The sequence below is a fragment of the Mirounga leonina genome, unplaced genomic scaffold (assembly GCF_011800145.1).
Source record: "Mirounga leonina isolate KUSES-001 unplaced genomic scaffold, KU_Mleo_1.0 Mir_94, whole genome shotgun sequence".
In the NCBI taxonomy this organism is placed as follows: Eukaryota; Metazoa; Chordata; class Mammalia; order Carnivora; family Phocidae; genus Mirounga; species Mirounga leonina.
This window is the reverse complement of record NW_023270855.1, coordinates 56,754,037-56,767,020: the sequence shown is the minus strand read 5'-3', so window position 1 is coordinate 56,767,020 and position 12,984 is coordinate 56,754,037. Positions and strand designations below refer to the sequence as shown.

At 60.6% G+C, this 12,984-nt stretch overlaps 2 protein-coding genes across 3 annotated transcripts in view; one reads left to right on the top strand and one right to left on the bottom strand.

Moving 5' to 3' along the window:
* TLE6 (TLE family member 6, subcortical maternal complex member) overlaps positions 1-5,966 on the top strand; it is a 9,678-nt gene extending 3,712 nt beyond the window's left edge. Inside the window, exons 5-16 of the mRNA XM_034998186.1 lie at positions 2,010-2,072; positions 2,149-2,461; positions 2,567-2,583; positions 2,819-2,876; positions 2,961-3,067; positions 3,164-3,201; positions 3,786-4,038; positions 4,128-4,378; positions 4,672-4,813; positions 5,210-5,360; positions 5,592-5,668; positions 5,826-5,966. Coding sequence (XP_034854077.1) covers positions 2,010-2,072; positions 2,149-2,461; positions 2,567-2,583; positions 2,819-2,876; positions 2,961-3,067; positions 3,164-3,201; positions 3,786-4,038; positions 4,128-4,378; positions 4,672-4,813; positions 5,210-5,360; positions 5,592-5,668; positions 5,826-5,930 — 1,575 coding nt within the window. The 3' untranslated portion in view covers positions 5,931-5,966. The remainder of the gene's footprint in view (positions 1-2,009; positions 2,073-2,148; positions 2,462-2,566; positions 2,584-2,818; positions 2,877-2,960; positions 3,068-3,163; positions 3,202-3,785; positions 4,039-4,127; positions 4,379-4,671; positions 4,814-5,209; positions 5,361-5,591; positions 5,669-5,825) is intronic.
* Positions 5,967-7,790: 1,824 nt separating this feature from the next.
* Positions 7,791-12,984, bottom strand: part of TLE2 (TLE family member 2, transcriptional corepressor) — a 21,202-nt gene continuing 16,008 nt past the window's right edge. For both annotated transcript variants that reach the window (XM_034997438.1, XM_034997439.1), the window contains exons 15-20: positions 12,560-12,809; positions 12,139-12,386; positions 11,889-12,036; positions 10,221-10,371; positions 9,573-9,649; positions 7,791-8,103 (exon numbers count right to left, since the gene is read on the bottom strand). In XM_034997438.1, the coding sequence (XP_034853329.1) occupies positions 7,996-8,103; positions 9,573-9,649; positions 10,221-10,371; positions 11,889-12,036; positions 12,139-12,386; positions 12,560-12,809 (982 nt within the window). In that variant the 3' untranslated portion in view covers positions 7,791-7,995. The remainder of the gene's footprint in view (positions 8,104-9,572; positions 9,650-10,220; positions 10,372-11,888; positions 12,037-12,138; positions 12,387-12,559; positions 12,810-12,984) is intronic.

Below are 12,984 nucleotides of genomic sequence, written 5' to 3'. Positions count from 1 at the left end.
CTCCCCTCCGTCCTCTCCCCTCCGTCCTCTCCCCTCCGTCCTCTCCCCTCCCTCTGGGCTCCCGGTTTTCCCAGCCTCCCTGCTGTGCATTGAAAATCCCCCCGCGGCCGCCGCCCAGCCCACGCTGCGCTCTCCCCAGGGAGGGCCAGCTAGCAGGCAGGAGGGAGCAGCGCTTTTCATGCTGAGTGCATTCAAGTGCCAGTAAATTGCGCATTAACGAGCCGGGCGAATTGGGGAAGGCTCCCCTGGGTCTGTGCTGCTGGGAGGCCCAGCTGGGAAACCCATCACCTGCGGCTGCCGCAGGAGGTGTGGGCTCAGAGAGGGGGTCCCCGCTGCCCGGCCCCTCCCTCGCCATTCTGCCTGCCTGCCTGCCAATGGAAGCAGGTAAACACTGCCTGGCCCCTGTTCCTCCTGACTTGGGGAAATTGGCTTTGCTTCTCTGGGCCTCTGTTTTCCCATCTGCAAAATGGGAATGCCAGGAGCTCCTGGGAGCTAGGACCGGCCGCAGTTGGCACGGATGCTGCATTGCTTTATTCCTTCTTTCTTTGTGAATCAGGATGTTTTCCCAGGATTGGGGAGTTTGCCTTGGGCCAGAGCACTCTGGGGAGCTTCTTGGGGTCCACCACGGAGGGGCGTGCATCGATGAGGCCCAAGGGCGCTGCTTGGGGCGCGCAGACCAAAGACCAGACCTGGGCTGTCTTCTCTGGTGGCCACGGGACACGTGTGCCACCTTAAAACAAGTGGCACGAGCCACATTTCAAGTGCTCAGCAGCCACGTGAAGCCAGCAGCTACTGCATTAGACAGGCAGGCCTAGAACATTCCTGCTGTCACTAAATAGAGCTGCACGCATGCATGTTCCCGTGGAGCTCCCCATCAGCCCCAGAAGCTGGGTCTCCCCATTCTGAATTTCTGGGGACACTGGCCAGGAGGCTCCCATCTCACCGGGTCTGCCCTCAGCCTGGACGCCGGGCCCGCGCTAGGGACCCCTGTTCTTGGCGCCTGTGACATCCACGTTGGCGGCCACTGGCCCGACGTGGCTGTTGAGCACCTGAGTGGCACTGGAGAAATCGCATTTTTCACTGGACTTCGCTTTATATTTAATAGCCGTCTGTGGCTGGTTGTTGGTCTCGAGGACGGAGTATGTCTCCTAAAAGGACAGGCAGATGCCTGTTGGTCAGGTGGAAGAAGGGAACTTAGATCTCTCAGGCCCTTCCAGGCCCGTAGAAACTGTTCACTTCGATTTGGAATTGCTGGTAGTCACGTGGCGTGGTTTTTAAGTATAAAAAAGGACCGTGACCCTCCCACGGGGGTCCCCTATTGTCCTGCTGCCCGCCCTCCTCCCTAAGAGGTGATCACTGGTTTCTGAGCATCCTCCCAACACTTAAGCAAATTCAGGTGTCCCCACACAGAGGAACGTAGCTACCCACGAATTTGCTTCTTGAGGCCGTTTTAAGCAGAGTGGTGTTGAGGCTTTAGTTTTCTTTCTTCCTTATTTTAATTTTTTTAAAGATTTTATTTATTTGAGAGAGAACACAAGCAGAGGGGAGGGACAGAAAGAGAGGGAGAAGCAGACTCCCCACTAAGCAGGGAGCCAGATATGGGGCTCGATCCCAGGACCCTGAGATCATGACCTGAGCCGAAGGCAGATGCTTAACCAACTGAGCCCCCCAGGTGCCTTGTGGCTTTAGTTTTCAAACCTCCTAAGAAAAGCAACTGGGAGGGGAACCCAGATTGGACCCTGCTTTCTACCACTTGATGCTGATGATCAGCCTTCAGGGTTGGGCTGTGGAGTTCTGGGTACGAAGAACTTGCTTTACGCTCTGTGTAGTGGGGGGGGGGGGGCTCTGCATTATCACGAATCCACCCCAAAACCTTCAAAGCAGGCTGTGTATCCCCATTTCACACACTGGGAACCCGGCTTGCAGGAGGAGGTCTGCACCCAGGCTGTCGGATGACAAAGGCTGAGCTGGGATGTGTCCTCTCCCCACCGCCCGCCCTCCCCGTCTAGGCAGAGAACTTCCTGCGGACCATGGAGACCTGGAGCCGACCGCTGGGCTTCCAGCCTGGGGAGGTGGGTGCCTGGGCCCTGGAGGGGGGAGGGGACCAGCTCAGAGCTGCCCCTCACACCCCTGGGCTTTGCAATACAGGCGAGCCTGGGCACCTCTGGGGAGCAGGCCGACCCGGACTCCTGGGGGCCGATCAGCCCGGAGGCTTCCCCGCACCCAGTGGCCAAGACCCCACAGCCCTCCGGGCTCCAGGGGCCACCCTTCGAAGACGTCCTGGCTGCGAGGTCCTCAGACTGGCTCCGGCAGCCCTCCGGAGCCGACGCCGCCCCCGTCTCCCAGCCGGACACGCAGCCCCCCTGGGACTCCGAGCCCCGGTTTTGGCAGGATGTTCTGACGGAGCAACTCTGGCAGATCTTTGCGGGGACCCACAAGAAGGACCAGCTGCGACGCAGGAGTGAGTCTGCCTGCAGGTGGGGGATGGGGGCGGCCTGGGGCTGTGTCTGGCGAACCGTTGAATCCTGTTGTTCTACTGGCTCCCCGTCTGTTGTATCAGCGACAGAGCAGGCACCAGGCCTGGTGAGTCACTCTGCGGCACCTGGAGGGGGGGGCCCTCAGGTCGGGTTGTCCGGCTTCCTGTGGGGTCAGTCCACGGCTTCCACCCCGGCTTCCCTTAGAGGACTCAGGCCTGGGGACTTGGGGCTGTTGACGAGTTTGTCTACACTGCCTGGGCCTCCCCAAGGTTTTCTGGGTCTAAGACCGACCCTGGGCAGGTCCTTTGGTCTGACCTGATCGCCCCGATTCCTGTGGGCAGGAGAGCCAGGACCCAGGACCACACGACTTGGGACTGGAACCAAGCGAAAACACTTTGGGTAATCCTGGTGAGGGGGCGGGGGGGCAGGGAGCCTGCTCCCAGGAGCCCACACCTGCCACTCATCTGTCTCTTCCCCAACCAGTGCCCAGCCCACCTGCGCCCTCCCCCAGCTCCCCCGAGGGCTCCCGAGAAGGGAGCGCAGAGCCAGGCCCGGACGCAGAGGGGATGCTCTCCCCCCGTGTGGCCCAGGTGAGGCCCCATCCTCAGTGTCAGCCTCCATGAAGGCTGAGAGGGCCGGGGCAGAGGGAGCTGACATGGCTCTGCGTGATCTTGGTCCTACCGCAGGAACCTGCTGGGAGAGCCTATCCATTCCTGAAGCCCATGTAAGTCTCTATGTTGTCCCTCTTGTCTGTACTTCTGTCCCTGTCAGAGAAGGGACTGGAGGTGCGGGTGTGTCTTCCCCTCCCCCACCACCCTGCTACTGTGCTCGATACCCAGAGCTGAGGGGACTGGGTAGTTACCATCAGGCTAGCATCACTGTCCCTCCCCACATAACTAGCTCTAGGTTCCAGGGATTTGGGGAAAGAACTCCCATGGAAAGGTGTTAGAGCTAGATACAGACAGTCCCAGGCTTGTGGTCGGAGGCTGGGGGAGCCCAGAGGGGGACGAGAAGGCTTTCCTGGACGGAAGGGGCATAATGGTTAGGATTTTGATGGATGAGTAGGAGTTTGCTAGGATGGGACAAAGCATTCCAGGTGGAGGGGAGTGATGTTTGGTTCTAGGAGAGGGAGAATACTGGAAAGGACGTGGGCAGCCCCTGGGGGGAAGCCCGTGTAGTAGGGAAACCAGGCCTGAGCGAGAACCCCCACATCTGAAGAAGAATGAAGCTCCTCAGGCTTGAGGGGGGCCCCCTGTGGGCAGAGAGGCTCCCAGGTAGGCCAGTGACCCCGAGGCCTCCCCTCCCAAGATGCTGGGACCCTGAGGACTTCGAGGACACGTGCAAGAGACCAGACGCCTTGCCGGGGCAATCCAAGAAGGCGGCCATCCCACACGGAGCGGAGAAGATGCGGACGCTAAGGCATGGGGAGCCAGTGCTGGCCACGGCCGTCAGCAGCTTCACGCGACATGCGTTCACCTGCGGCCGGGGCGGCGTCAAAGTGTGGAGCCTGGTGGGCCAGGGGCTAGAGGACCAGTATCCTGAGAGCCACCTGCGGGTACAGGTCGGGGAGGGGCTGGCCCTGGGGGCGGGGCTCTTGGGAGCAGAGCTCCCGCAGCAGAGGATATTCAGCTGCATCCACGCCCGCCCCAGACCCGCCAGGCCTACCTGCGCACCTGCCTGCTGGCCCCGACCAGCACGACCCTGCTGACGGGCGGCCACAAGCTGGCCAGCGTGAGCGTGTGGGACCTGACCGCGCCCTCCCTGCGTGTGAGCAACGAGCTGCCCTGTGCAGGCCTCACCTGCCAGGCCCTGGCCTTCGGCCCCGAGGACACCCTGGCCTTCGCTGGCTTCACGGACGGCACAGTCAGGATCTGGGACCTGCGGGACCGGAGCATTGTCAGGTGAGGCCTAGGGCTGGGTGGGCTCCTCCTGAAAGCCCCTTCCCACCGCAGGCCCTGAGCAGGGATCCAGCAGTCCCAAGGCTAAAAGCCCCTTGACTGCTTAAATTTGCATTTGAGAGTGTTGGGGGCCTGAGTTCAGATTCTGACTGGGTTTCTTCAAAGCCCAGTCATGGTACTTGTTGTCAGCCTCAGTTTCCCCATCTGTCACCTGGGTGTGATTGCGTAGGTGGTATTCCTGGGGCTTGGGCTCAGAGTCTCAGCTCTGACCCCTTCCGCACACCCCTTCTGGTCAGGGACCTGCAGGGCCCCCCGAATGGAGCCAAGAGCATTGCTATCAAAGACCAGAACATCTGGACGGGGGGGCTAGACACCTGCCTGCGGTGCTGGGATCTGAGGACCCCCGGGGAGCCCCTGGAATACCAATTCGAGTCTCAGGTGTGTGGCCTGGGATGGGCCTTGGGCTAGAGAAGGAGGTGGATGTTGCAGGGCGGGGGGGGAAGGCGGTAGTAGGACCCCACGTCTGATCGGTGCTGGCAGGAATAGGGTCATGAGAAATGTCCTCTCCCCCCACCCCACCGGGCCCCGATAACATTGGACACTTGCATACTCTGTATCGGGTGCCCATGCCCCATTTAGTCCCTTAAGGTAAAGAGGACCAACCCACTTTACAGATGAGCAGACTGAGGTCCAGAGGTGTGAGGTTGCTTGTCAGGGCCTCGAAGCCAGGAAGCTGGAAGGAGGTCAGCCCCCAGGGTGGGTCCCTGTGCCCCTGACCACCTCTCAGGCCCGGCTGGGACCTGACCGGCCTCTTCCCTGCTGCCCACTCCCCAGATAATGAGTCTGTCCCCCAGTCCCCAGGAGGATTGGGTTCTGGTGGGCACAGCCAATGGGCAACAGTGGCTGCAGCCCACCCGAGGGGGCCAGAAGCACATGGTGGGGTGTAAGGACAGCACCATCCTGGGTCTCAAGTTCTCTCCGCTCGGTGAGTGGCCAAGAGGGGGCGGGGGAGTCCCCTGTGGCCCCCAGCCTTCCACAGGGTCCTGTCCCACCCTTCCTGACCACCCCCCCCATCGCCCTTCATCAGCAGAAACTCTCAGTGATGCTGTCCATGGGGGCATAAGGGAGGTGGGGGGCTACCTCTGTGCCCCAGGTCCTCAGGGGCCCTGCCCTCAGCTGCCAGATTTCCCACCACCCAGTCTCCTCCCCATCCCAGGCCAGTGGTGGGTGAGCGTTGGGATGGATGACCTGGTCAGCATCTACGGCATGCCCGTGGGGACCATGGTGTTCCAGGTACCACTGCGGGCCAGGCGCGGGGCGGGGCGGGGGGGCAGCGCTCGGCTCCGGGTGCTGAGTGCAGGGGTCCTGAGAGGGACCAGGCTTGAACTGACGGGCAGGGGGTAGGGGTGGGTGAGCCCCCTCAGCTCATACTGGCCTTCCACCTTCCCAGGTACCTGAGACCTCCTCCATCCTGTGCTGTGATGTGTCCCCCAACAACCGCCTGATCATCACCGGGTCCAAGGACCACGCCTCGGTGTACCAGATCACCTACTGAGGGGCTTGGCATGGTCCTCCTGACTCAGGATCATTTTTTGTTTTTGTTTTTGTTTTTTGTTCTTTTCCTCAAGGTGGAGGCTTTATGGTGGAGGGGTGTGGTGGGTGGGCCGGGTTTCCTTCCCATTGCACATGTAGTAAAGCAATTGGAAAAAAGCAGAGTGGATCTGTCCTCTTCTGTCCCCCGCCTGTCTTGTAGAAGTTTGGAAGGACTTTGACCAGCTGGGTCTCCCAGCCTCGAGTCCACAAGCACTGAGAATCTCCTCAAAGCCACTGACCCCCTGTTGGGAGTGGGGGTGGATATGGACCCCTTCCTCCTGTTCCCTCATCTCCCAGAGAGGGGTTTCCCATCCAGGGATGGGTTCCCCCACCCTTCCCAAGACACCCTGGTGCATCTCACCTGAGGATGAACCCAACCCCCAGGGGGGCACATGGCAACATCTGTGGACATTAGTGGACATCATGACTTTGGGGGGGTATGCCTGGCATCAAGCGAGTGGGGGCCAGGGAGGCCACTCGGCCCTCCACTGCCCAGGACGCCCCCACAGAGAGTGATGGGTCCCGGTGTGAGCAGTGCCGGGCGGGGAGAGGACAGCAATCGCCCGTTGGCTGGCTTCTCATCCACCCTCTTCGTGCCTGGGGGCTCTCACGACAGCTTTGCTCACCCTGTCCCTCCAGGATAAGCGTCCCAGAAGGTGCCGGCCTGTCTGCTTTCCTTACCCAAAGAATTATCCTCGCCCCAAAAAGTGCCTCCAAGACTCCAGCTGGGTCTGACTTGTTTTCCCCGAGGGGCCCGGCCATCTCCGTCCAGGAGATTCCCAGCAGCACCCCGGCTTCACCCCCAGTCCCTCCACAGCTGCCCACGGGAGCTTCCAGAACGTCGACCTGATTATACGGCCCCGCCCCAGGCTGGCCCCCCACCCCCAGGCTGACTCCCCTCCCACCCTGCCCCCGGTTTGCTCCACACCCACCCCGCCCCCAGGCTGGCCCCGCCCCTGCCTGGCCCCGCCCCCGGGCTGGCCCACCTTCCGTAGGCTCTCTCTGCTTCAGCCTGGGCTGGAGGCCTTGTTCTCCCTGGAGCTGAGGAGGAGCAGAGGAGGAGTACCCTGCCCGCCTGGTTTCCACCTGGCCTCGCTCCTCACCTCCAAGCCTTTGCACATGCTGTTCCCTCGGTACCCACACAGTCTTGCATCACACCCCCACGAAATGGCTGTTTCTCCTTGTCAGCTCTCAGTTTACCGTCCCCTCTCTGGGACTGTGGTGTTTGCTCAGCACCTTAGGGTGGGCAATGCGTCCTCGTGCACCAGGCTCTCAGGAATTATCCGTGGGTCAAAGGCAAGCACCCCAAAGAGCTATGTGCGCCACTGTATTCCCCAAGCCATTGTACGTGGGCAGCGTCTTGGGATGATTCTGTCCAAAGGGCTGGCGGTAAAAGAGACCCAGGCAGCTCTGGGGCCAGAGCACCAAAGGCCTGTGTGACTTCGTCACCCCTGCGACGTTGGACCCCGAAGCTACATGTTGTGATGGCAGAAACTCCACCATCCTGGAGCCCCGAGTGTCTACCGGGAGCCGAGCCCCACCAGCCAGGGGCACACAGGTGAGCGATCAGTGCCTGTTGTTCAGTCACTGAGGTCCGCGGGCGGCTGGTGACGTGGGTCACTTAAGCCGTGCTCCCCGGTACCACCCCTGCCGCCCGCAGCCGACCCGGCACTAGTTCATGCAGGACGAACTCCTTCATCGTCCAGAAAAGGCACAGGAGGCTGAGAAAAGGAAAGCCACATACCCGCAGCTACACAGCCCTCCCGCAGGAACGGTGCCCAAGAAAAGCAACAGTCCTGGTTCTCCAGCCCAGTACAGAAAGGCAGTTGCGATAAATACATTTATTTCCCCGAAGTCCACCTGCCCGTCCAGCCCCATGTCCAGCAAGGGAAGATGGGAGGGAGTCAGCCAGAGGGCAGACGAGACTTAGCACTCACAGGTATGAATGGAGAGGGGGGTGTCGGGGTCTCTGTCCGGGATGCCCCTCCCCTAGGAGCCGGGCCAAGGGTGCAGGAAGATGGGGGGTCTCAGTAGACCACCTCGTACACGGTGGCCTTCTTGTCCCCTGAGCCTGTCACAATGTACTTATTATTTCCGGAGATGTCACAGCTCAGCACGGAGGATGATTCCTTGGACTATGGACAGGGATGGGGGGAGGGAAAAAAGGGGGAGGTGAGACGGGGCCTTGCACAACGTTCAGAGGGAAGAGGCAGGGCAACTGGGGAGTGCCTGCCCCAAAGGATGAGCCTGTGGTCAAGGCTGGGGCTGAGACAGGACTCGGGATTGGGGAGCCCGCAGTGGGGGGCCAGGACTCTCCCAGTCGGGGGGCAGATGATGGGGGAAGGAGGGTGACACATTTTTCCAGAGGGAGGTCCGCTGGAATCGAGCCTCTGGACAGTGACAGTGCTCCTGGGAAGGGCAGGACCTCTGTGCTCCTGACACCAAGAGGGACGGAACTGAAGCCCTGCCCTTTCGTAGGCAGCTCAGAGAGAGTGTGCGGTAGGCATGAGGCCGCACAGCACAGCGGAGGGCTAGCTAAGGCTACTGCACAACGACCTACAGCAGCAAATCTTTCCTGTAAAGGGCCCAGCGAGTTCTCCGGCTTTGCCAAAGGCCCGGATAAGTCTCGAGCCAAGTCCAGAAGCCAAATAAATCTATGTCACATGATTCTCCTTTTGTTTTCCTGCCCTTAAAAAATGTAGACATCCCCCCATACCCATTAGGATGGCTATGACCAAAAAAGACACAGTAAGACGTGTCGGTGAGGATGGGGAGAATTTTGAACCCGCGTGCGCTGCTGGTGGGGTGGAGAATTGGAAAAACAGTCTGGTAGTTTGTCCCAAGGTTACACAGTTATCAGCAATTCCACTCCAAGACATCTGCCCGAGAGAGATGAACACGTGCCCACAGCAGCAGGATTCACAACGGCCAAAACGTGGAAGCAACCCACGTTTCCATCAACAGGTAGATGGGTAAGCACAATGCAGCCCATCTATACTAGAGGATATGATCCAGCCTTAGGAAGGAAGGGACCCCAACACCTGCCACGATGCGGAGGGACCCCCAGGACACCGGGCTCAGTGAGAGGAGCCAGATCCCAAAGGACACATCCCGCAGGACCCCACTCCCAGGAGATCCCCAGAGGAGTCCCGTCCACAGAGACAGAGGAGAGGGTGGGAGCCAGGGCTGGGGCAGGGGGTGGGGAGTCCGTGCTTCATGGGGACAGAGTCTCCATGTGGGGAGATGGAAAGTTCTGGAGACAGAGGGTGGGGGTGGTCTCAGGACAGGGTGAGTGTGCCTCATGCCGCTGAACGGTATACTTAAAAATGGCTAAGATGGTAAGTTTTATATGTCTTTAAAAAATTAAATACACACACACACACACACACACGAAGAACCCAGGCTGCAGGCAGGTACGGCCTTAGGGCCACAGTGTGCAGACCCTGCTTTAGTAGCTTGCTGGCTGGGGGGGGGGGGGGGGGGGGGGGGGGGGGGGGGGGGCGCACTTGGAGGACCCTGGGGAAGTTCCACGGTTTACCCACCAGTGCAGCCACCCTGGGGCCCCTGTTCGCACGGCGTCCTGCCCTGCCCTGCCCTGCGGTACCTGGAAAATGCTGGCTCCATACGGTGTCCTCCAGGCGTTGAGCAGGTTGTCTTTCCCAGTGCTCACAAACCAGCGCCCTGGGGAAGGGGGGGTGGGGGAGTTCTAGGAGGGAGGAACTGAAGATGGGGGGGCGCTGGCCTCTCCCTTCCTGGCACCTCTGCTCTCACAAGGGAAACACTGGGCCCGAGGGGGCTCCATCTGGACTTCGAGAAGGGGGAGTCCCCAGGAAAGGGCTGCCAGATAAAATCTGGGATGTCCGGTTACCTTCGAATCTCAGAAAAACCATAAATCACTTTTAGTACAGATGCACCATGAGTGTTTCATGATTTATTATTAATTTTTAGTATATGGGTGTCCCGTGCAATACTCGGGACATACTTATACTAAAAATCGTTTGGGTCTTTTTTTTTTTAAGTGTAAGTATATCTCATGCACTAGTTAGGATATATTTGCATGAACAAACGAGTGGCTTTTAGTGTAAGTATGTCCCAATGCAATACTTGGGAAAAACTTACACTAACAAAGGATCTGCTAAGATTCAAATTCCACCGGGCATCCCGTGTTTTGTCGTGTGGGTTGTTTGTGGTGTGCTGTGTTTTGGCAGCCCCATCCCAGCGCCCTGGAGCCCTGCCCAGCCCGAAGACCCACCGCAGGAGGCGAATTTGAGGGCGAGCACACAGCTCTCGTGAAGGTGCAGCTGGTACTTCTCGGGCTTGCGGACATGTAGCACCTCCACGTTGCTGCTCTCCATGCCGACCGCCAGCCAGTCCTGGTTGGGGCAGTGGCCCAGGGAGAAGATCTGGGGGGTGCAGAGGGAAGAGGGGAGATCAGAACCCCCTTCAGATGGTGGAGGATGCCCGGGGGGCGGGGGGAAGAGGAGAGGCCCAGCGCTCTCCCCGAGGCAGCCCCGCACGAAGAGGCAGCTGGCCCAGGGCCTGGAACACAGCAGGCAACTGCATGTCGAATCATTAATATTAATCAGAATTACACGGAACCCTGGGGCCTCACATCCATTATCCGGTCTGAACGCACAACAGCTCTGGGAGGGAGGGAAGAGGGAAGAGCGTGAAGCCGGATGAGGACAGTCGCCCCCCCCGTGAGCAGATGGTGGAAGGCAAGCTGAGACCCCGGCTCGCTCAAGGTCACAGATCCATGAAGGATCGGGCCTTCGGACTCCCAGCTTGGAGCTCTCCCCGCTTGCCAACACCTCCTCTGACTTTGATCTGAAAGGGCTCGGTGGCCTCACCGTGCCGTGCCCCAGCCCGAGGGAGGCATAGTTCCACCCGAAACTTCTCAAAGTCTTACTGCCAGGACACGTGTGGAAAGAACCATAAATTGAGAGCAGAGAGAAGACTGGGAGGTTTTACATGTTCTCTCCTTGGCCATACAGAAGTGTTCCTGTATACAGACAGGAGGCCCAGCAGGATGGGAGACACTCACCATGGGATCCCCAGAGAACAACCCATCTAAGTTTCAGGGACAAGGGACAGACAACTATATCCACCTGCACCCCTGACTTCCTTATCAAAGAAATTTTAAGCTAAAGAGAAGGTAGAATAGAAAGAGTTTGGGAGTTAGCTACCCACAGGCTTCAAGGAAGGGGGCAAAATGGAGATGGGTTTTGAAGGATGAGCAGGTAGGAGTTCACCAATTTGTCAAAAGGAAGGGAAAAGCATGTCAGCTGGAGGGAACCATCAGTGGAGAGATCTAGAGGTGTGGCAGGGCATGGTGTGTGTGAGAATAGAGCATGGGGGTCTTAAATGTCAGGCCAGAGAGCTCACACCCTGCCCCCAAGGCAGAGGGAAAGAGGATCTAGGTGACGCTGCTTAGCCCTGAGGAGCCCTCTGGTTCTGTTCAGCCCCTTCACTACATCCTTCAGTCTGGACTCGCACAATGCCCTCAACAGAGACCCCTGTCCAACTCCCATGTCAACCTCTACCTGTCCCCCCAGATCACTGGCTCCCCCATGGTGAGTCCGAGGGGGTGGTCAGGAACTCTCAGTAGGGTCAAGAGATTGAAGGTCCGGAGGAGAAACGAAGGAATGGGAGAGTGGCTCCGCACAAGCATCTGGAAAGGCGATCTGAGGGTCTTAGTAGGCCCACAGCTTACTAGGAATCAGTTCCTTTATGCTTCCCTGTATCTGTCCCTGGAGAATTAAGGGGGAAGCCTGCGGATGCGTCCGAAGGACAAAAACGACGGGCAGACAGCAGGTACTTGGTCCCACTCAGCCCATGGAAGTGAGTGCCTTGGGTGGAGAGGAGGGGTCTCCGGATGCCCGAACCTTCTAGGGCCCTCCCAGCAGACGCAGTGCCGCACCTGGGAGCTGAAGTCGTGCTGCTGCAGCTGGCGGCCCTCCCGCAGGTCCCAGCAGCGCACCGTGTTGTCCAGGCCCCCGGTCCAGAGCCGAGTGCCGTAGTCGGAAATGTCGATGCAGCTGGCACCGTCCGTGTGGCCCTGGAACTGCCTGCGGGGAGAAGGGCCCCGGCGACCGTCGTGGGGCGGGGCCCTCCCACGCCACTCCTCCGCCCCCCACAGCCTGCGGGCCAAGGGGGCGGCGGCCGCCCACCTGACCATGGTCTGGTTCTGCAGGTCCCAGACCACGATGTTGCCGTCGCTGCAGCAGGAAAAGCAGACCTTGGCGTCGGGGCTGACGGCCAGAGCGTAGCAGGCGGGGGCCGAGGAGGTGAGCTCCGCCTTGATGCGCGGGGTGGGCGCCGCCAGGTCCCAGATGGACAAGGTGCTGGCCTCGCCGCCCACGATTAGACTCCGGCCGTCGGGCAGCAGCTTGCAGGAACGAATGTAGTTGTCCCGGTTCTGGGACGGAAGAGAAGCAAGCGTGTAGGGCCCGCCCTCCGGACCCGGCCTCCCCGCGCCCGGCGCCAGCTCCCGGCTCCGAGGCTGCGAGCCCCGCCCCCGCCGGACAAGCCCCGCCCCCGCCGTCGGACAAGCCCCGCCCCGCCGTCCTCCAAGCCCCGCCCCGCCCTCACCAGGCAGTCCAGCTGCGCCACCGGCGTCTTGGCGCCCGGCTGCCCCACGTCCCACACTTTCACGCAGCCCTTGCCGCCCGTGTACACGTGCTGCGTGGAGCCGCTGATGGTGACGGCGCAGACCACCTCGCCGTGCGCCAGCGTGTGCAGCTGCCGCGCGTGCCGCGGGATGCCGGCGCCCACGAGCGCGTCCGAGGGGAAGGGCACCGGCTGCATCTGCCCGTCGGCAGACACGTGGAAGGAGTAGGCCCTGCGCCGGAGGAGCAGGAGGAGGGCCGTGACGCGCGGGGAGGGGACCGCCGCGCCCCCCCCCCCCCCCGGGGCAGGGAGGTGCCTTCCCCGCCCGGTGCCCCCATGCGTTTGGGGAAGGAACGCCATGATCACAGGTGACCCGGCAGTCAGCGTGGTACAGAAGAGGAGGGGGT